At 42.2% G+C, this 22,940-nt stretch overlaps 1 protein-coding gene across 2 annotated transcripts in view; it reads right to left on the bottom strand.

Annotated features, from left to right (window-relative positions):
* The window catches only part of ACSS2 (acyl-CoA synthetase short chain family member 2), a 47,289-nt gene extending 26,938 nt beyond the window's left edge, over positions 1–20,351 (bottom strand). For both annotated transcript variants that reach the window (XM_044918598.1, XM_021689019.1), the window contains exons 1-2: positions 20,114–20,351; positions 14,698–14,893 (exon numbers count right to left, since the gene is read on the bottom strand). In XM_044918598.1, the coding sequence (XP_044774533.1) occupies positions 14,698–14,893; positions 20,114–20,291 (374 nt within the window). In that variant the 5' untranslated portion in view covers positions 20,292–20,351. The remainder of the gene's footprint in view (positions 1–14,697; positions 14,894–20,113) is intronic.
* Positions 20,352–22,940: the final 2,589 nt, after the last annotated feature.

The following is a 22,940-nucleotide window of genomic DNA, read 5'->3' as shown; positions in this document are numbered from 1 at the left end:
CAAATCATGTATCTCATAAGGGATTAATATCCAAAATATATAGATAACTCCTAAAGATCAACAACAACAAAAAAACCAACCCGATTAAAAAATGGGCAAAGGACTTGAATAGACATTTCCCCAAAGAAGACATACACATGGCCAATAAGCACATGAAACATCACTAATCATTAGAGAAATGCCAATCAAAACTATAATGAGATAGCAGTATTAACAAGTGAATGAAGGCAGTGCTCTTGGATCCTTTATTACCATAAGCTCCCTAATGCCTAATGCATAAAGTTCATACTGTTCAGCCTTGTCCTGGGTTCCTCCAGAGTCTGGCCCAACCTTAACTGATCAAATTCAGCCATGCTGTTCTTCTAGGCCCATCTTCAGCTCCAGCTGAAGCTCTCTCAGTCCCTGGGCAGGAATGCTGCAATAACAGGGAAATGAATGGGCAGGGCAAGAGCTGAGGAAAACTGGGTTTCAAGTCAAGCTTTGCTACTTCTCACAACATGAAACCTTTTACAAATCATTTCACTTCTCTGGGTCTTAGGTGCTTCAACTGTAAACGAGGGAAATATTTCAGTAAATGTGCTTTCTAGATATAGGTTTTATTACTCATTCTGGCTGAGAGCAAGAAAGAGGGTTGGAAAGTGAGAATTGGGAAAAGCTTCACAAAGAAGATGGCATTTCAGATGGTTATGAAAGAATAAGCAGGATTTAGACTGGCTCAGATAAGGAACAGACCAATTCAGGAAGAAGGGAACAACATTAATTAGCTTAGGTATAGAAGCGGAAAAGCACGGGCTAGTCTACAGGCCAATACCAATCCTAAATAATATTTTCATCTACAAGTGGTGTTTTTTCATAAAGCTACACTTATTTGATATAAAGGACTATATTTTGTGCTATATGTTCTGCCTATTCTCATGCAGTTAAATTATCTTTATTCTTAATTGAGTGATAGTGATATAAGCTGGTGTTTGTGGTTTCAAAAAAATTCTTACTTCATAAAATTTTAAATTGCAAACTCTTTGGGAGGTCCCTGCTGAACTATTTGTGAAATTTTTTAAAATCTCAATCATTTGGTATAAAATTAAATAGCAACAAATTCGGTTTATTTTTTTTTAAGATTGTATTTATTTATTTGACCGAGAGAGAGCATAAGCAGGGGGAGCGGCAGGCAGAGGGAGAAGGACAAGCAGACTCCCCACTGAGCAGGGAGCCCGACGTGAGACTCGATCCCAGGATACTGGGATCATGACCTGAGCCGAAGGCAGTTGCTTAACTAACTGAGCCACCGAGGCGCCCACAACCAATTCAGTTTAGACCTTAAGCTACATTTTGTGGGCTGTAAGATTGAAAAGATAGAATGTTGAGATCCTGAAAGTCAAATAAAGATGATTCTGGATTGAAGGACCTTTATCTGCCCTCATCCAGCACCTGGATACAAGTGAATCGCTGCAGCAAGGTGCTACCTTCAGAGATGTGCATGAGCAGCTCCCAGGCAGCTTTATGGGTCTTGGCCAGAGTCAAGTTAGCCCTCCAAACCTCCTCATATTTGTTCCAGAGCCCATACTTGCTAATCAGCTTCAGCTCTTGATTGAGAGGATTTCCTGAAGGGTCTCCATCGAGTCACATAGGTTTTGTGACAAACCCAGCTCCTGACCACTATTGTGTCGGCTCTACTCTCCCATCTGTACCTAAGCATGGGCCCCAGTGACTGAGAAAGAGCTGTACTTGTAACTTTTCTATAAATTTAGGTATGTTTCAAAACTTTAAAGATTGATAACATAGACTAGGGAGGGATCATATATTGAATCCCAAATGCTTAGTTTAAATTTTATTCTGTAAAGAAAAGCCAGAAAGGCCGCTAGATTAAAGGCCCCTCCTCCACCTCAAAACTTTTTACCTACTAAATCCCAACCCATGAAGGAATGGAAATGATCTTTGCCAGAGTGGCCACCTAAATCATAAATGAAATGGAGTGAGAGGCTAGTCCTTACTTTCATAAGCTTAAAATCCTTTAATTAGAGAAATCTAAACCACCCACCATCTAAGTCTTGGGGGACAGTTATCAAGGAAAGCAAGAAAATGCAGGTGTAGGAAAACACCAAAGGCATCAAAAAGAAGTAAGTGTGGTCAATCATCACACATTTCGTAGAAATGGTGGATTTTGAGCTAAGTTTGAGAAAAGAGGCTATGTGTTCATGAGAAGAAAGGAGGGCATTTCAGAAAGGATGGAAAAGTCATCATGTCGCTGCCAGTCTTGAGTCTCTCTGCCTAACACTGCCCTTGGACATGTGTGATATGTATGAGTATTAACACCACTGCACAGTAATAAATCTTTTCAGTATGTTTTCTCATCTTTCATCTCAGCTAATCCTCATGGAAATTTTTTGAGATAGGCAGGACAAGATTTGCTATCCATTTGAAAGGCCTGGAAACTAAGGCTCAGAAGGGTGTCATAACTTGCCAAAGGTCACAAAGCAATGGTTAGGACTTCTGCCTGCAGATCCTCAGGCTAGACTTTTTTTTTTTTTAAATATATATGATCAAGAGATTGATCTTTTCAAAATGTCTTTTAATTGAAATTCTTCATTGGCTCCTTAGCACTTGTCAAAGCTGCACATCTCTGTTTATGAAATACAAATTCCTAATCCTCCCCAAAGCTTCGCCTCCCAGTCTTCTTTCTTCTCCAATTCAATTAATGAAAATTCCATTTTTCCAGATGCTCAGACAAAAAACTTTTGAGATATTCTTTTTTAAAAAAGATTTGAGAGAGAGAGAGCAGCAGAGGGAGAGAATCTTAAGCAGACTCCCCACTGAGCAGGGAGCCTGATGTGGGGCCCATGATCCATGAGATCACGACGTGAGCCAAAACCAAGAGTTGGAGGCTTTACCGACTGAGCCACCCAGGCACCCAAAAAAACCTTTGAGATATTCTTGACTCCATTCTCTTCTACCCCACATCAAGTTCATCAGCAAATCCTATTGGCTCTGCCTTCAAAATATTCCAATATCTGACCACTTTTCACAACCTCTACCCTTATCTCCATTTTTATATTTTGCCTGAACTACTGTCAGTGCCTGCTTACTGTCCTTCTGCCTTTGCCCCATGCCCCTCATCCACTACTCTCAAGGTAGTATGCAGACTACATATAGTAGATATTCAGTAAAAAATTGATGAGTGGATAAATGAGCACATCTCAGCTAAGGAAAGGATGTTATTTCTTTGAGGTTTGCCCTTTAATGTCTTTAGCCTTATAAATTCTAAAGCTAGCCCTAAACCCTCAAAATAAACTACTAACTAGACAAGTGGCAAACTGAAGCCTGATTCGCCACAAGTGGAAAACCCTCAAAGAAGCAAAGGCTGTGTAAATAAGTATAGTGTCTACAATAGAGAATGTAGTGTTCTGTCCAGAACAATTTACAACCGGTATGTGACTGGCCAAGTCAATTCCACTCTCTAAACCTCACGTTCCTCATCTGTTAAGTATTGTTGTAAACCATACCCAGGTTCAAAAACAAAACAACAACAACAAGGGAACAAACATACAAGTATAGAATAAAGGAGACAATTTATTATTTGAATAAATAGAAAAGTCTTAGGTATTATAGGAGATTGTAAGTTGGATGGTAGAGTATGGCTGTCAATGGGGCTAATGTAATCTTAGATATGTAAAGTTAGGACAAAGAATGGTAATAGTTCCCTGTCCAAGGCAGGCCATAGCTAGAATACTTCATTAGAGATATTGACCAACTAGAGTATGTCCAGAGGAGACTGACATGGATGATAAAGGAGTTGTTCAGGAAACTACATCATATAAGGAATATGGGAATGTGGACTCAGTATTATCTCATCCATAAAATAAGAACACTAGCCCAGATTAGGGGTTTTCAAAGTGAGCTTTACAAATCCCTAGATGTTCTACATATATAGCTTACAGGGACCTCAGTGACAAGGTGAAGAAGCCAAAAGAATGTGGTTCTGGTCCTCCCATTCATGTTTCAACCAGATCAACTCCGATCTTGCCTGTTTTAGGTATGGGGCTCTTGGTGATAATGATAAAAATAGCTAATACACTGTTCGCCAAGCACTAAGTCCTTTACACAATTATTCCTCACAACAATCTATGTCATAGGAACTGTTATTATTCCCATTTACAGATAGGAAAGCTGAGGTTTAAAGAGGTGAGGTGGGGCACTTGGGTGGTTCAGTTGGTTGGGCGGCTGCCTTCAGCTCAGGTCACAATCCCAGGGTCCTGGGATAGAGTCCCATGTTGGGCTCCCTGCTTAGTGGGGAGTCTGCTTCTCCTTCTCCCTCTGCCCCTCCCCCTGCTCATGCTCTCTCTCTCTCAAATAAATAAATAAAATCTTTAAAAAATAAAAAATAGGGCGCCTGGGTGGCTCAGTTGGTTAAGCGACTGCCTTCGGCTCAGGTCATGATCCTGGAGTCCCGGGATCGAGTCCCGCATCGGGCTCCCTGCTCGGCGGGGAGTCTGCTTCTCCCTCTGACCTTCCTCCCTCTCATGCTCTCTGTCTCTCATTCTCTCTCTCAAATAAATAAATAAAATCCTAAAAGAAAAAAAATAAAAATAAAAATAATTAAAAATAGGGGGTGTCTGGGTGGCTCAGTCGTTAAGCATCTGCCTTCGCCTCAGGTCATGATCCCAGGGTCCTGGGATCCAGCCACATCGGGCTCCCTGCTCAGCGGGAAGCCTGCTTCCCCCTCTTTCACTCCCCCTGCTTGTGTTCCCTCTCACTGTGTCTCTGCCAAATAAATAAATAAAATATTTTAAAAATAATAAAAAATAAAAAATAGGGAGGCAACTTGCCCAACTAATAAGTATTAGAGTAAGGATTGAAATCCAGGCAAAGTCAAGAGCCTACTGTTGTTAATCACTATACATATAATTTTTATTTGAACAAAAGGATTCTAATGCCTTAAAAAAAATTGAAAATTACTGAATTAGATGATCTTTAAAGCATCTTCTAGATTTAAATTTCTATAATTCCACATTCAGCCTAGCAAAGGGATATAATAACTGCCCTCAAATATCACAAAATAGGATTACTCTATGTAGCCCCAGAAAATAGAACGAAAACCAAAGGAAGAGGATTGAGTGGAGAGAAAGTTATAGGGAGGGAATATATCTAAGAACTTTGTAGCAGAGATGCCCAACAATGGGACAGATAGTGAGTGAACTCTGTGGTCTTGGCAGTGTTCCATAATCAGAATGATCACACATAGGGATTGCTGGGGATGGAGCTGGGGCTATAATTCCTGCTTTGTTTAGGAAGTAGACTAAATGACCTCAAAGGAGGGGCACACCTGGGTGACTCAGTCGGTTAAGCATCTGCCTTCAGCTCGGGTCGTGATCCTGGAATCCCGGGATCGAGCCCCTTGTCAGGTTCCCTGCTCAAGGGGAAGTCTTCTCCCTTTCCCTCTGCCCCTCCCCGCTTGTGTTCTCTCTCTCTTTTGCTCGCTCATTCACTCTCTTTCTCACATAAATAAATAAAGAAAATCTTTTAAAAACAAAAAATAAATTATCTCAAAGGATTAGAACTGAGAACCTCAAATTCTCAGATAGAGGTTCAAGGTATCAGACACTGAGGATCATTATCAGTGCCCAATTTCTCTCATACCAAATCCAAGAAAAGAAAGAAGGCCCATCCTCAGCTCCATGCCTTCTGTACTTAAGTTTGTAAATGTGAGACTACCCTAAAGCAAGAGCCACCCACCTGACTACCTGCTACCTTTAAGGGACAGGAAGTCACCATTGGGTTCACATACCTCCAACCTCTCCCAGTTGCCCTATTACTGCACTTCCCTACTTTTGGGACAGCAATTCTAAAGGTCAGTGCTAGAAGTAATTTTAACAAGTATCCTGTTCATCCCCTACAGTTTACAGGTGGGAAAAAGAAAGCTCAGAGAAGGGCATTATCTAAAGCCATTCTCCTCATTATTTACTAAACACAATGGTATAAGAAGTCAGGCCCAGACACAAACTCAAGAAAGTTGACAGGAGCTCAGGACACTGAATCACGCTTCAGACAGTCTCCATTTATTATATACTTATTATCACATATATTAGCATATATAATAATATATTAATCTACAACAAATAGTATTATTTCACATTTATTATTCATATCCCACCTACTTCTAAAAATATGACCAGTGACTTGGACAACACAGACTACTTGTCTCATTTTCACCACTTTGGGGAGGAATTCTTTAAGGCATCAAGGGTCATGAAACTCAGGGAGAAGTGAAAGAAACAGATTAGAGATCCACCTTAAACATGAAATCCTCCAGCTCTCCTCTGCAATCTGCCCCAGATTCAAACGGAGACTGTTCCCAGCAACAGTTATTTCCCCACATACCTCCATTAGCATAAAGTGTATGCTACCAGCACTAGTACTGCCCCCAGGCAAGGGGAACAGACTCTCGACCTCAGTCTTTTCACCCCCAACCTTCTAAAATCCTGCCTTTATTTCACCATCTCAAACAGAAGCCCAGCCCATGTACTGAGTCACCATAAAGTTCCTATAGGTTGCATCAGAACTTATAAAAACCACTTCCACTTCAGAAACAATCCTAGACTTCCTGAACTATAAGCGCCAGAAGAAGGACCTTGCAGAGTATCTGTAGTTAATCCTCCACCACTCCCCAAAAGGGAAGGCCCAGAGAAGGGAAGAGATGGTCTGAGGCCATCTTCTTTCTCAAGTGAGTGTTTTTCCACACCATGTATATTTTAATTAGTAAATACACTATTGTGAAACCAGCGAAGATGTAGATGGAGGACAAAAAGTCCTTCCCTTCCCATATCACTGAAAGGAACTCCAGAACATGGACCTAGGTAATTAACAGTGTCCTTGGATATGAATGTACTGTCCTAGGACAGTACACTCTAGGGTCTGGCTTTCCGTATCACCTTGACAATCTTCTCCCTGTCAGAACATGGACTTATCTCATCTTCCTACCTTCTCAAATACACATACCTCACAGATATCTGGAGAATTCTGAATATCACACTCTGGAATTCGTACTTGGAAGCACACAGGGATCCTGAGAGCAGAATTTCTGTCCAAAGGTCACTCCTAAAGTCACCTGCCTCTCAGAAGCTCTGGTTTATAAGGAAGGATTAATAATAGTCAGAGGCTATAGGGCAATGATTCAGCTGAGGATGAGAGGTGAGATGGCACAGAGATGATGACAGCCAGAGGCAACCAAAAACAAACAGTGGAAGGAATGGACTATACTAAATTTCTTGGGTTTTGGAGACTGGGGTCCTCTCCTGGAATAACCTAGAGATTTAGCAGTGAGTATAAATTGCCAGAATAATAGCCGTCAACCACTCTTTTCCCCTTTCCCCACGAATCCTTTAATTAATCCTCCAAATATTCTACTGTCCCCCAGTGTCTCTTCAACTAGCCAATCCCTACTCCTTGCACTACCCCTAACATCCTTCACTGACTATCTCTCCCTGAATGTCTATTCCAGTAACTTTGTCACCGATCACCTCCTCACACATATACACATTAAGCCCCTACTAACACCTCTAAGGCCACACTAGGTGGAAGAAAGTACAAGAGAGGCTGAAACCAGTTGTTTGGAGGGCAAATTTAGCTTTTGGATCAGATGAGCAGGTGCCTTTGAAAAAGGTAAAATGCTATATAGACTAAGGGGACTGTTGACTTCTCTCTCAACTTTCTGTCTCTCTACCATCTACATATGCAGTTACCTATGTTGTTTTTTTTCCTCCAAATTACTTTAAAATTTCATCTTTCCATTCCATTCCCACCAGCAGTAACCCAGTTCAGGCATCTCTACCCTGAATAATAAACTCCCAGCAACCTGGCTTCACACTCCCATTTCCATATGTATCCAGATTAATCTTCTTAAACCCACCTATGACCACATCATTCCCCTGCATATAATCCTTTCATAGGTCTCCAAAAAATAGTCAAGATCTCCCATTCCTGGATAAAGAAGATGTGTTATATATATACAATGGGATACTATGTAGCCATCAAAAAATTGAAATCTTGCCATTTGCAACAATGTGGATAGAACTAGAGGGTATTATGCTAAGCGAAATAAGTCATCAGAGAAAGACAATTACCATATGATTTCACTGATACGGGGAATTTGAGAAAAAGACATAGGATGATAGGGAAGGGAGGGAAAAATGAAACAAGACGAAACCAGAGAGGGAAACAAACCATAAGAGACTCTTAATCTCAGGAAACAAACTGAGGGTTGCTGGAGTGGAGTGGGGTGGGAGGGATGGGGTGGGCTGGGTGATGGACACTGGGGAGGGTATGTGTTACAGTGAGCGCTGTGAATTGTTTAAGACTGATGAATCACAGACCCATACCCCTGAAACAAATAATACATTATATATTAATAAAAAAAAAATCTCCCATTCCTGGACCTCATCCACTGTTGAAGACAACCTTGGCTCTTCTTTGTCTCACTCCCCACATCCAATCCAAGTCAGCAAATTCCATGGGCTCTTCACTCAAAATAGATCCAGATTTTGACCACTTCTAACCACCTTCAAGATACTACTATGGTCTAAATCACCAACATTGCTGATCTGATTCCTATAATAGCTTCCTAATTGTCCTCCCTGCTTCTACTCTTGCCTTCTGTCTATTCTCAACTCAAAAGACAGAAAGATTCTAAAAACACATCAAATCGTTGTCACTTGTGTGCTCAGGATTGTCCAGTGGTTTCCTATTTCACTATGAATAAAACCCAAAAGCCTATATTGACTTTCAAGGTTCTACATGATCTAGTGTCCTGCTGACCTCATTCCTAATACTCTCTCTCTAGTTCACACTGCTCCAGCTACATTATCTTCCCAGCTAGTCTTCAACCAAGCAGCAGCACACTCCTACCTCAGGGCTTTTGCACTTGCTCTTCCATGTACTTGGAATATTTCTCATTCCCAACCCAACTATCTGCATGGCACACTCCATTTCCTTCCTAAATGTCTGCTCAAATGTTACCTTTATCAGACAGTTCTTCCCTTATCAACACCCACTCTTTGTTGTCATTCCCTTTTCCTTTATGCCACGCTGTAGTTTTCTATAGCACTTATCACTACCTGTCATATATTGGCTTGTTTGTTTATTGTCTCTCCCTTCAAGCTGAAATATAAGCTCCATGAAGGCATGGATATTGTTCAGAATAGTTCCTGATATGTAGCAAGTTCACAAAAAGTATTTATTGAGTGAATAAATTGTTCCCTATATGAACTCTTTTACTCCAGACAAATTTGGTCTTCTCACTGTCCCAATATAATAGTAATGATGGCTAATATTTTTTGAGTGCTTTCAATGTACCAGGAATTGGACACATCAGTTTGTTATATACTATTCAATCAATAACTCCATGAGATGGACACTTTTATCCACATTTTACAGTTGAGGCTCAAAGAGATTAAATAATTTGTACCAAATCATACAGCTATTTAGTGGCAGAAACAGGACTCAGGTTAGTCTGGTACCAAAACTTATTCTCCTAATTGTTATCATACTGACTCCCTACATGCTTTCGCCCTTCTGTGAACTATTTGTATAAGTGGCTCTTTGCAATTTGGGCCATAATTGCTTTCCAGCTGATTTATATAGGCCCATTTGGTGTTCCAAACAGAATGTCAATTCTGTGAGACCAAGATCTGGGCCATTAACACGTGATAACACATTTTATCTTATATTTGCAAGCAAATGAACTTAAAGTTAATTCATATTAATTTGACTAATATGACAAATTTCTCTTTTCAACTGTCACAGCTTAGTGTTGGACAACTAGAATAATGAAGTAGGATCATATGGTGAAAAGAATAGCTGACTAGGAATGAGGATATCTGGAGATTGGTCTCAGCTCTGTCTCCAAGCAGGTATATAACCCTTAAGCAAATCACTTAGCCATCCTGGTCTTTAATCTATCCATCTGTAAAGAGAATTGGCCTAGATGGAGTCTAAATGGTCACTTCAAGTTCTAAAAATACTATTGTTCCATGAACATCTACAATGTGTCAAGCCAAAAGTATAAGGCCAAATTCCTCCTTAATATGATTCTAAGAGCACTATTTCCGCTGTGCATTATTTCAGAGCATCCCCCAAAACAAGCAATGAGCTACAAACATGGTTTGCTAATGCCACTAGAGCTATATAAATGATGTAGTTTAGGTTGAAAAGAAAGTCATACTGTGGACCATAAGAAGTATATCAATTAGAGGGGCGTCTGGGTGGCTCAGTCGTTAAGTGTCTGCCTTCAGCTCAGGTCATGATCCCAGGGTCCTGAGATCGAGCCCCGCATCGGGCTCCCTGCTCCGCGGGAAGCCTGCTTCTCCCTCTCCCACTCCCCCTGCTTGTGTTCTCTCTCTCGCTGTGTCTCTCTCTGTCAAATAAATAAGTAAAATATTAAAAAAAAAAAAAGTATATCAATGAGAGCAAATCATGGAAAAGATGTCATTTTAAAAAGCATTAATAAGGGTGTCTGAGTGGCTCAGTTGGTTAAGCAGCCGACTCTTGATTTTGGATCAGGTCATGATCTCAGGGTCCTGGGATCAAGCCCCATGTCTGGGCTCTGCGCTTCAGTATTTTCCTTCTCCCTTTGCCCCTCCCCCCACTGTGCACTCTCTCTCACTTTCTCAAATAAATAAATAAACCTTTTTTAAAAAGGGCATTAATAAAAATTAGAGCAGGAAGAAGGCAGACTCCAAAACAAAAGATTTTAGAGGAAAAAGAGGACTTCATAGAATAAATGATGATAGAGAGTTTGAAAAATATTGAGAACAAGATAAAGGCAAATAATGCAAGAAAAAATGGTAGGCAATTTTTAATTTCAGAGAAAACAAAAAAGGAAATGCATAAAAGGAAATGCAATCATAATATATTACTCTTATGTAAACACTGGTTTTAAATTAACTAAAAAACAGAGCTAGGTAGATGAGAGAAAGAAGTTGGAGGAATATATAAGAACCAAGTTCTCATCTATCATAATAGGAAGTCATAATTTCTAAAGTATGCAGTATAAGCATATTATTTAAAAATATGGAGGTAAAAAAGGGAAATAACCAAATATCTGGCCTATTTGCACTTTACTTTTTTATAACAAATGTGATTTATTTGTAGCTTGGTTTTACTTCATTATTAACACAAAATAATTGAATTATAATGGCCCATGTGGTACTTGTCTCCTACTCCTCAACCCCTATTTCCATAATACCTAATATATGACTGACCATCCAATATCTTTAAAAATTCTTGTTGGTGGAGTGGCTAATTAAAAATGGGGTGAAGGGGCACCTGGGTGGCTCAGTCGTTAAACGTCTGCCTTCGGCTCAGGTCATGATCCCTGGGGTTCTGGGATCGAGCCCCACATTGGGCTCCCTGCTCGGTGGGAAGCCTGCTTCTCCCTCTCCCACTCCCCCTGCTTGTGTTCCCTCTCTTGCTGTGTGTCTCTCTCTCAAATAAATAAATAAAATCTTTAAAAAAAAATGGGGTGACGATGTCTTGTTGTGGAGTTATAGAATTTTGCACTAGAAGCAGATTTAGAAATTATATAGTTCAGAGCTTCCCAAATTGGTGTTCCATGGAATACTGCTTCTTGTAATATTAATAGCATGCTGCAAAGAGTGTTTGGGGCTCAAATAAACTTGGGTAATCCCATGTTTAAAAAAATTAATCAGGTATCTTTACTGTAGGAATTCTTGGAGGCTTTATTGTTAATACACACTGGGAATCCCACAAAAGCAATTTATTATGTAGTATCTCTCAGACTCACTTGTTTCATGAATTAAACCCCTACTAATATCTCTAGTAATGAGTGGTTTCTGGAGCATTCTTTAGAAAACACTGATCTAGTCTACTACCCTCATTTTACAAATGGGGAAAGAGAGGCTCTCTAGAGCCTGTTCAGGTCTGGATGGCAGGGGTACCAGAAAGAAGGGCTTCAGGATTCTGGAGCACTTGAACAACTCTGGCCTATGTTTTCTCAGCCTTTCATCACGTACCTGAATTCTTCAAATATCTTTATTTGAACTTTACAGATCTTTATTTTTTTTTAAAAGATTTTATTTATTTATTTGACAGAGAGAAAGACAGCGAGAGAGGGAACACAAAGCAGGGGGAGTGGGAGAGGGAGAAGCAGGCTTCCCGCCAAGCAGGGAGCCCGATGCGGGGCTCGATCCCAGGACCCTGAGATCATGACCTGAGCCGAAGGCAGACGCTTAACGACTGAGCCACCCAGGCACCCCCGAACTTTACATATCTTTAAAGATTTTCTGATCCCTGGGCGCCTGGGTGGCTCAGTTGGTTAAGCGACTGCCTTCGGCTCAGGTCATGATCCTGGAGTCCCTGGATCGAGTCCCGCATCAGGCTCCCTGCTCTGCGGGGAGTCTGCTTCTCCCTCTGACCCTCCCCCCTCTCATGTGCTTTCTCTCTCATTCTCTCTCTCTCTCAAATAAAGAAATAAAATCTTTAAAAAAAAAAAAAAAGATTTTCTGATCCCTAAGGAACTTAGGAGGCAAACCCACGTGTCAGTTGGGGCTCAAGCCATAAAGTCCCAGGACAAGAGCTAAAGAAAGTCCCAACAGACATTGAATACTGAGTTTCGGTGGCAAAGTAACCCCAAATTAAGCAATGGCAATGTGAATAGACCACTCACATTTGTACAGTGTTTTCCAATAATAAATGCTTTCACAACATCATCTCATTTGATTCTCATAACAATCTAATGAGAAAGGACAATGGTGAAATTCTTATCTCCATTTTATGGAAGAGGAAATGGACTCTCAGAGAGTTAAATGCCTTGCCTGTGTTATATAGCAAGTGAATGGCAGAGTTGGGCTCCCATTAGGGCTCTTACCAATGTATCATACAAACTGGGCAAATTTTGACTGAGTACCAATTAACTCTTCCATGAAACATCCAAGCTGCTCCTACTGGCTCACTTAAAAACAAACAGATCAATTCTCAAAGTGCTCATGGGTGGTGGCAGAAACAACCCAATTACTGGAACTTCAAGGTCCTATTTGGGTTCAGTATAGTAATATCACCTATAAGCTATGTTGCTAGAAGGAGGAGGTCTTAAAAAGTTCCCACTGTAAGGGGCACCTGGGTGGCTCTGTAGGTTAAGCGGCTGACTCTTGATACCAGGTCCTGGTCTCGGGGTCATGAGTTCAAGCCCCATGTTAGGCTCTGCTAGTGTAGAGCCCACTTAAAAAAAAAAGCTGGGGTACCTGGGTGACTCAGTCGGTTTAGCAACTGACTCTTGGTTTCGGATCAAGTCATGACCTCAGGGTTGTGAGATCAAGCCCTGCATCAGGCTCCGTGCTCAGCACAGAGTCTGCTTAAGTTTCTCCCTCTCTCTCTGCCCAGCCCCCACTACTCGCCCCCATGCTCTCTCTGTGTCTCTCAAATAAATAAATAAATCTTAAAAAAAAAACTTCCACTAGGGAGGCAGCATATCTAGTGTTACCAACAAGGAGTCAAATAGACTTTGGTTTGAATGCTGGCTCTACCACTTACTTACCCTATGACTTTATTCACTATTGTAACTCTCTGTGCTTCACTTCTTCACCTATATTGCAAAGCTACTGAAAAGCTAATGTAAAGAATTAGAGGGATAACACAGTGTCACAGTTATGAGTGTAAACTCTGTAACTGTACTACCTGGGTTTGAATCTCAGCCCTACTTCTCATTAGCTGTATGGCTTCAGATAAGTCACTTAACATCTTAGAACTTGTTTTCACACATGTAAACTGAGGAAAACAGTGCATTCTCGGTTGTTGTATCAAATGACATATTTGTTAAGCATTTGAGCATAGTGTCTGACACTACCGGGGAATGTCATCAAAAAGAAGTGACCACTGATTTACCTGACTAACCCATAAGCTGGATCCTGGCATTAGGAGACTTCTTACCCCCTTCCATGTCCTTGGAATATGGGTTCCATTTGCCTTTCCTGCTCCCAGAGGCTACTCCAAGGACATAGCCTTGCAATGTGGTGATGTGGTATTGAAAACACCTGCACAGTACTGAGCCTGCTTAGGACCTCTTTACAAACTTTTAAGATTTGGAGGGCAAGTGCGGTGATCCATTCATTTTGCTGAGGCCCAAAACAAGCTTTGTATGTAAGTTCTCTTTGCTTATTAAAACTGCCACCTACCAACCTGGAGTGGCCTGCCACTTTCTTCAGTCTCTCCCTGCCCTCAGTTATGCGAGCCGGTTTCAAATTACACCTGGGAAACTCCAGAAAGGACTGTGAACCAACAGGTTCTATAGCTCAAAGATAACGATGACAACAGTGGTCCTAGCAGTGAAAAACTCAATAACCACTTCGTCCCAAAGCAAAATGAGAAAGAATGCTACTCAGTCCTATTTGCTTCCATTTACCCTCTCCCCTCTTTTCTCTGCAACTACAAGCCAAGAATACTAGACTAGAAATCAGGACACTTGGCTCTGAATGTCACACTAGTTAAATGATTTTAGGGAAGTCATTTCACTCACTTGAGGTATTTTTCCTCATCTGAGATTAAATTAATGATACTTTATTTACTCCGCCGGGTTGTTTTAAGCATCAAATGAGTTAATAGATTTTAAAGTACTTTGTGAACTATGAAACACTATATAAATGTGAGGGGTAACTTTTTATCTATCCTAGACTTCAAGATAGATGTTTTTACCAGTAAAAAGCAACTTTATCTCCAAGTTTTTTCTCGTGGACAATTCGATCCAGTACGTTGTAGCAGATGTTAGTAGTTGCTCCTTTCATCCACTCGATGAAGATTTTCCCTTTATTCACATCAAAATTGTACTGGAGGAATGGGCCAGGACATGAGGTCTTCCAGTAAAATTCCTTGGCAATGTCTCCCCAAAACTCTGCAACAGAAAGGGAAGCCCAGACATCACTAAGATTCTCAGACATATTTATCCTCAAATAGCTTACCAGTCTATGACAGGGACAAGTTACAACTTCTCTGCCCTGTACTCTAGGACCCACTACCTAGATCCCTCCTCTACCTGTCTAATCTTATCACCTACTACTTTCCTAACCCACCTTCTATTCCCATGAACTGAATCTTGACTCAAATTTCTTCCTTCCCTCCTGAAAACTGCCATTCCATTTTTCATCATCTATTCAAATCATAGCCACCCAGTGCTATCACAATGCTTAGCATATTGTGGTCAATCAGTAAATTTTTTAACAAATTAATTAGTAAAAAGAAGAAATCCTTTACCCACAGAGTCTTCCAATATACATAATATCTTTCTCTTAATTTGTTCATTCATTCTCGGCAATGATTTAATGAGTACCTCTTTCTCTTACTACATCTTGCCCAAGTGTTGCTTGCTATGTGCCAAATGTCACTTTAAGCTCTTTATATGTATTATCTCAGTCTTTTTTTTTTTAAAGATTTTATTTATTTATTTGACAGAGAGAGACACAGCAAGAAAGGGAACACAAAGGGAGTGGGAGAGAGAGAAGCAGGCTTCCTGCCCAGCAGGGAGCCCAATGTGGGGCTCAATCCCAGGACCCTGGGATCATGACCTGAGCCGAAGGCAGACGCTTAACAACTGAGCCACCCAGCCGCTCCTATCTCATTTAGTCTTTACCATAACCATGAGAGGTAGGCTTCATTTTCATTCTCATTTCGTTGATTTAAAAAGCAAGACTCAGAGAAGTTAAATAACTTGCCCTAGGTTATACAGTTACTAAGTAAAGATGTGAACTGCCAAGAGGAAGACATTTTTGCTAAAATCTAAAAGATGAGTAAGAGTTTTTCTCCACTTCCCCACCAGGAACAGAGTATCATGGGATAGAAAGGAACCGAGGGTATGTGTTAAGAGGAACTCCTTGAGGCTGAAGTACTAAGAATAAGAGAAAGAATAGCATGAATTGGTACATAAATTGGGACGCAATCCTTCTGGGCATGATAAGGAATTTGATATTTATCCTAAGAGGAATGGAAAGTCATTGTAGGATTTCAAGGAGAGGGACATGATCAGATTAATAATCTTAAAATATTTGCCTGGCTATTCTAGAGAAAATGTATTCAACAGGTAAAACATGTAATTGCAGAGCACTTAGGATATTGTCAATACAGGATCAGGAGCTAGAAGGGAAGGGAGAGACACATGTAGAATCATAACAATGAAAGGAACTTTAGAGATTATCACCCCTTCATTTCACCAATAACAAACCAAATTCACAAAGGTAAAGTGACTTGCTCAAGGTTATATGATTCAGTTTATACAATAGTTGGAAAGATAAGACTAACACGTGAAATACTTTAGAACGTGCAAGACAGAATACAGTTGAAAGCTAAATCACATGGTGTACAACTTGCAATCAATTCAAGAAATCCAAATTAAGTCATTCCCAAGGTGCCATTATATACCTATAAAACTAACAAAGATTAAAAAATAAAATGATAAATCCAGTGCCATAGTGGTACTGTAAAAGAGATATTCTTATATGACAATGGCATTGTAAGAAATTGTCATAATCTTACTGGATAGCAGGGTGATGACTGACGAGAGCCATAAAATTTTTTATACCCTTCATCTGCTAACTCAATTTGGGGGAACATACTATAAGAAAAAAATTCCAAAGAAAAAATGAAGTGATTGCTAAAGAGATATTTATAGTAACACTATTTATAAGAGTGAAATTGGAAACAACCCAAGAGCCCAACAATTAAAAAAAAAAAAAAACCTGATGAGAACTAGTAATACTAGTAGTAATACAAAAGAATACTAAATGGTCACTAAAGAGAGAGCAAATGGTAGGTGGCATTTCAGTGAATGCCATTCCTGTACTAGGCACTCACTGAATCTTTTTGTCAAAAAGATTTTATTTTTTTTATTTTTATTTTTTTAAAACTAGGGTTACCACTTAATTTTTTAAAAAGATTTTATTTATTTATTTGACAGAGAGATAGAGAGTACAAGTGGGCAGAGTGGCAGGCAGAGGGAGAGGGAGAAGCAGGCTCTCCACCAAGCAGGGAGCCAGACGTGGGGCTCGATCCCAGGACCCCAGGATCATGACCTGAGCCGAAGGCAGCCGCTTAACCGACTAAGCCACCCAGGCGCCCCAAAAAGATTTTATTTTTAAGTAATCTCTACATGCAAGGTGGGTCTCGAACTCAAAACACCGAGAACAAGAGTCAATGCTCTATTGACTGAGCCAGCCAGATGCTCCTCATTGAATCTTTTTTTTCATATTAAAACACTCAAAATTGAAGTTTTTTTATTTTATGCACAATGAGTTAACATTAAAGTAGGTATCCTGGATATCTGCAGTTAAGGTAGGTATCTTGGATGACCCATTCAAAGAAGCTTACTTAATCCAACTTAATGAAGCCTATATCCTTCATGTACTGACGGGAACACTGCCCATATTGAGGCTGTATTGCCCAATCAGACCGTGCTGTTTTCAGTATAGGCAGCAAGGAGAACCCTGGCCAAACTTTCTAAGATGGCTCCAGGAGAGCTGCTGGGACCCATCTTGCTCTCTCAGATGCAATGAGGCAAAGGGCCTCATTAAATTTTTATACGGCCCTATGAAGTACACATTAATTATCCTAATTTTATAGATAAGAAAACTAAAGCTCAGGAAACAGAGGAAACTCTCCCAAGGACCACACAGCTAGAAACCAGTATTCAAAATCACATCTGTTGTTACAACTACATCGAGTACATGTATATACTCAAAAATATTTTTAAGTGATAAGAGTAGGCATAGATTATGTAAAAGTATTTATGAATCACATTTATATGTGTCAATAAGGATGAAGAAAACTGAGTTTAATGATCGCTTAGTTTTGTTCTGTTTTGGTAGGGGTGTTGAAATCTGGATGTTTTGTTGACACACATTCTAAGTACAAAAGAAGTTCAGAAGATTAAAAGATGAGCATGGACTGGATGATCAGGGAATGCTGTGTGGAACTGGTGGAGTTTGACCAGGTAGAGAGGAGCAAAAGGAAATGGGCAAAGGCAAGGAGATGGGAAAGAAACCTTTGTGTATCCAGTATATCAATGAGAATGACTTGTCTAGAATAAAGGGTATGGTAGGGAATAGCGGGAGTTAAGAACAGAGAGGTGGGGTGGAGCTAGTTATACAGACCTTGAAAGAAAGGCAAAATTTTAATTTGAAATTGGAGGAAATGGAGAACTATTGGAAGTTTTTGAAGTGACATATGAAAGCAGTGTTTCCACGATATCAATCTAATAGTGTTTATTTTAGATAACTCTATGAGAGAGATTGAAGGTGGGTGAGACCACAGGACAGGAGAATCAATTAGGAGGCTGCTTCCTTGAATTAAAAGGTTCTGTGGGAATGGAAGAAAAGGTAATCAGAGACATTTTGAAAGAGTATTTAACAGAATTTGGTGAAAGACAGACTGTGGGGTCAAGGAAGAGGAAGAGTATAGCTACCAGGAGTATAGATTCTGTGGTCAAGACTACCTTAGTTCAAATCCCAGATCCACCGCTTTGTGGCTTTGTGACCTCGTACAAGTTAGTTAACCTCCCTACGCTTCAGTTTTCTTTGTATAATGGGGATAACAGTCTCTACATCAAATCAAACAGGATTTGTGCTCAGTAAGTGATAATCTTAAATGAGATATATAGATAGAAAAGATCTATCTATGGTTGACAGATCTTATTAGAGGAGAGGATGATGAAAGAGATTTAGTTTGGGATACTGCCATTGACAGGGATTAGAAAATTAAGGGGAGGGCAGGTTTGGGAGGGAAAATTGGTAAATCCCAGTCACAGTCATGTTAAATACGGTATAACATCAAGGTGTGTGAATAAAATGGTCTACAGACCTATGAAATTTGGGCCCAGGGCGTAAGTGGGTCCTGGGCCCAGGGCTAAGTATACAGACGTTATTACTGTAGAATTAGATGTAAAACAGATGAACTCATGATGGGGAAAAATATAGAGAAGGAAGAGAAAAGAAAACAGGTCTGAGGATTCAAACTTGGACACTGCCTGTAACAATAAACCACTCTACACTTGACTCAATCCTGTCTTGCATTACTTAGTAATCACTTTGTCCATGTTGTTCTTATTGTTATCAAACCAACCACCATTTATTGAATGCCTATTGTGCATCAGGTACTCTACAATGCACACTTATCACCTGCTTTGGACCTCAAACAAACCTAGAAGCAAGTATTATTAGCTGTATCTTACAGATGAAGAAAAGGAATCTCGGACAGATTTAAAACTCTGCTTAAGACGGTGCAGTGAATGAGTGGTAGAGCCAGGGCCTAAATCTAGATTTTTCTGGGTTTGATTCATTGCCCATGCTTATCCCACTGCCAAACATAATGCTGCCTCCCATCTCAGGTACAGTTTTGACCCCTTATGCAGACGGAGGACAAGAGAAAAGAATTTTCCTTACACATTATTAAAGACATGGGCCTATCAATCAGAATTTCTGAGTTATCACAATCCCAGTCTAACTTTGTTTTTTTTAAACGTGGCATTTTAGTGACTTCCACTGGGATTTCTGAAACATGAAAAAGAGATCTGGAACTCCGGTACTAATTTGGGGGACCGCAGGATGGGAACCAGACCGGTTACTGACCCTCAACAGTGGAGACTAGTCACAAGGTAAAAGGTGTCAGGAGGCAACGGCTGACTTGGCGCGAAAGGGAGCAAAGTTTTATGGCTCTCCTCCCCTCAAAGCGCCCCTTCACCTCTGAGAACCCCTCTTTTCACATGAGGAATTCTCCTTTTCTCATGGAACTTTCGCTATCCTTAAGGAAGCCCCATCTCCTCACGAAACCCCCACGTCGCCGAGGAACTCTCCCAACTCCTAGGGAACGCTCATCTCCACACACAACCCTCCTTCTCCCCATAGAACCCCCATATTCTCCCGGAACTCCTTGTCCATCTCCTCCAAGAACCTCCCCATCTCTTCACAGACCCTTCAACCTCCCAAGGGAAACCCCAACTCCGCCAAGGAACCCAGATCTCCTCACGAAACCCTCGTTCCCCACGCCACGCGCCCAATTCCTCACTCGTCTGGAAACCCCCACTTCTCTCTTCATTGACCCCGCCCAGGGCCGCCCGCGCCGGCCTCACCTCGCGGCTGCTCCAGGGAGCGCCGGTGCAGCTCGCGGTAGCGCTGCAGCGACCGGACGTGCGCGGAACGGCTGACCTCGGGTGGCGGAGACCAACTCCGCACCCGGTTCCGGGCTACAGCCTCCTCCCGCTCCGCGCTCCTGCTGCCGCTTCGGCCCCGCTCCTCCGGAAGCCCCATCGCGTCAAGTTCCGAGCGCTGTAGGAGCCTTCACTGTCGCTCCTGGCGTCCAGGCGGGGAAAACAGGCTGGCCGAGGGGCGGGGCCTTAAGGGAGGAGGAGACACAGGGCGGGAGGAGGCGTGGCGTAGGCAGACGCGGCCGTGAACGGCCCGGAGGGCGGAGCCACGCCCGGTGGGAGCGGGACCAGGGTTAGCAAAGGCAGGGAAAAGTCGAGTACTGCTTGAGGGTTGGGGGCGGAGCTGACTGCGGAAGGGGTGGGGCCGTAGAGTGAGAGCAGAAGGGGCGGGGCCGGGCGTGACAAGAGAGGATCGACTCTTGGAGGGGAGGGGCCAGGCGTGACAGTAGAGGAGGTGGGCCCTCTCCTGTCATGGAGTGACGGGGAGTGGCGAGGCTCGATGTGACAGGAAAGGAGGCTGGATCATGGAGTGACCGTGGTCGGGTGGGGTCTTGGAGTGACAGATGAGAAGTTGGGTTAGGGCGGGGCTCGAGCGGGAAAGAACTGGGCAACCGAGAGGAGTTGGATCAGGCCCATAATGGAGCCGCCCCGTGATCTGATTGCACAAGCCTGTCACCCCACTGAGTTGGAAAGCCAGGTGGAGTAGGGTCCTTTGTGACACCCTTCCCTCAGAACTATTCCCCAATTCTGAGTAAACCCCTCCCTTCTGTCCCCAGGAAAAACTCCTCCCACGACGCTGAGGGCACGGCCTGGGGACAGGATGCCCTCTCTGCTAACCTTGGGACCAGCTCAGATTTTCTCCCACCCCTGAAGATATGTCTTCACTCTCCCTACCTCCACAAATTTCCATCCAGATCTATAGTACAAGACTCCAGTGAAGACTAGGAGGCCCATCAGGTCTTTGCTAATAAACCCACCTCCTCATTACACAAATGGTAAACTCAGGGAAAGGGAAGAATTTGTGCAAGGTCACAGAGAAAACAACAACCAGGTTAGGGCCAAACCTAGGTCTCCTGACTCTCCTTCATCAGACTGAAGGTAACATTTGTAAAATACTAAAGTCCATGCAAAATAGGAAAAATTGCTCACACCCTTCTTTCCTTCACAATCTCTTGATTTCACCAAGAAACCCCTCTCACCTGCCACAACTGGGTTCAATTACTTCTGGCTTCCCTCCAGCCCTTCCACTCTAGAAAGGAGAGGCCAGGAAGGACCCTCCATCTCCCACTTGCACTTACTACCAAGAAGGGCCCACCCACCCCCATTAATTCACAGAATAGGCTATCAAAGCAGGAAATCTCCTTAGATAGCTAACTCCAAGAGTGATTCTGAGGGTCAAAGCAGGCAGTCCCCACCTCCTGAAGCCTACACAGGGCTTGTGACCCCATCTGGCCCAGGCTTTCTTCCCACCTTCTCCCTTGTTCTTTGTGCAGCTAACCACAAGCCCAGCACACCCTAAACTGAAAAAACAAAAAAAACTCTCCATGGTCAGACCTATTATCCAGAGCCTACCCAATCCTAAAGGGAGAGTCTCAGGGCTCTGAAGGAGTACAGACCTCATGGAGTGGGCATGGACCCCACTGAGGAGACAGATATTTCATCGAGAAGGTATTAACTGCACTGAAGGGGCACACACTATACTGAAGGTATTCCATTAAGGGAGCTCCATTAAGGGAGCACAGATCTTGCTGAGGGATCTCAGATCTCAATGAAGGGCTGTGGACCCTGCTAATAGGACATAACTGACATTGAAAGTCTCTGATTCTACTGAGGGGACATGGACTTCCTCCTAAGAGATACAGAAGATATAGACTTTACTAAAGAGACATGGACCCCACTGAGAGGACTCAAACCCCACACAGGGGCCTCTCACTACACTGAGGAAATGGACACCACCGAAGGAGTACTGACCTCACTTAGTGGAGACAGGCCCTACATGTATTGGGGGGGGGTCAGACTTCACTGAAGCATAACAAGCCCTACAGACCTCACTGAGGAGATAGGAACCTCTCTGTAGGGAGGAAGGCACAGGCAATGTAGCTGTTCCCAGCCTGACAGTCCCTGAGTCCGGAAGGCTGGGGAGGCTTATGGGCATCAGATATTCAAGCTGCAGATCAAGAATTCTTTTCCGGAGGGAGTAGCCCTGGAATCAGGAGGTAGCAGGGAAAGTAGTGGGAAGATGTGTCCTGGTGGATAACAGCCTGAAACCAGACAGTCATTCTCCTCCCTTTCCTCCCCTCCTCAGGCCCCAGCTCTGGGCAGCCCTCTCCTCCCTCTCTTCTCTCCCCAAGCCCTCTCCTGAGTCCTAAAGCTGTTCTCAATGCACTGATGCCTCCTGCTGTCTACAGGTGGCACTGCAGCTGCTGGGCCCATAATAGATTTTCTTTTCTTCTTTTTTTTTTTTGTTATATTAATCACCATACATTATATCATTAGTTTTTGATGTAGTGTTCCATGATTCATTGTTTGCGTATAACACCCAGTGCTCCATGCAGTACGTGCCCTCTTTAATACCCATCACCGGGCTAACCCATCCCCCCACGCCCCTCCCCTCTAGAACCCTCAGTTTCTTTCTGAGTCCATAGTCTCTCATGGTTCATCTCCCCCTTTAATTTCCCCCTCTTCATTCTTCCCTTCCTGCTATTTTCTTCTTCTTCTTCTTCTTCTTCTTCTTCTTCTTCTTCTTCTTCTT

Source organism: Neomonachus schauinslandi, chromosome 10 (assembly GCF_002201575.2).
Source record: "Neomonachus schauinslandi chromosome 10, ASM220157v2, whole genome shotgun sequence".
In the NCBI taxonomy this organism is placed as follows: domain Eukaryota; kingdom Metazoa; phylum Chordata; class Mammalia; order Carnivora; family Phocidae; genus Neomonachus; species Neomonachus schauinslandi.
This window is presented reverse-complemented; position numbering and strand designations above follow the sequence as displayed.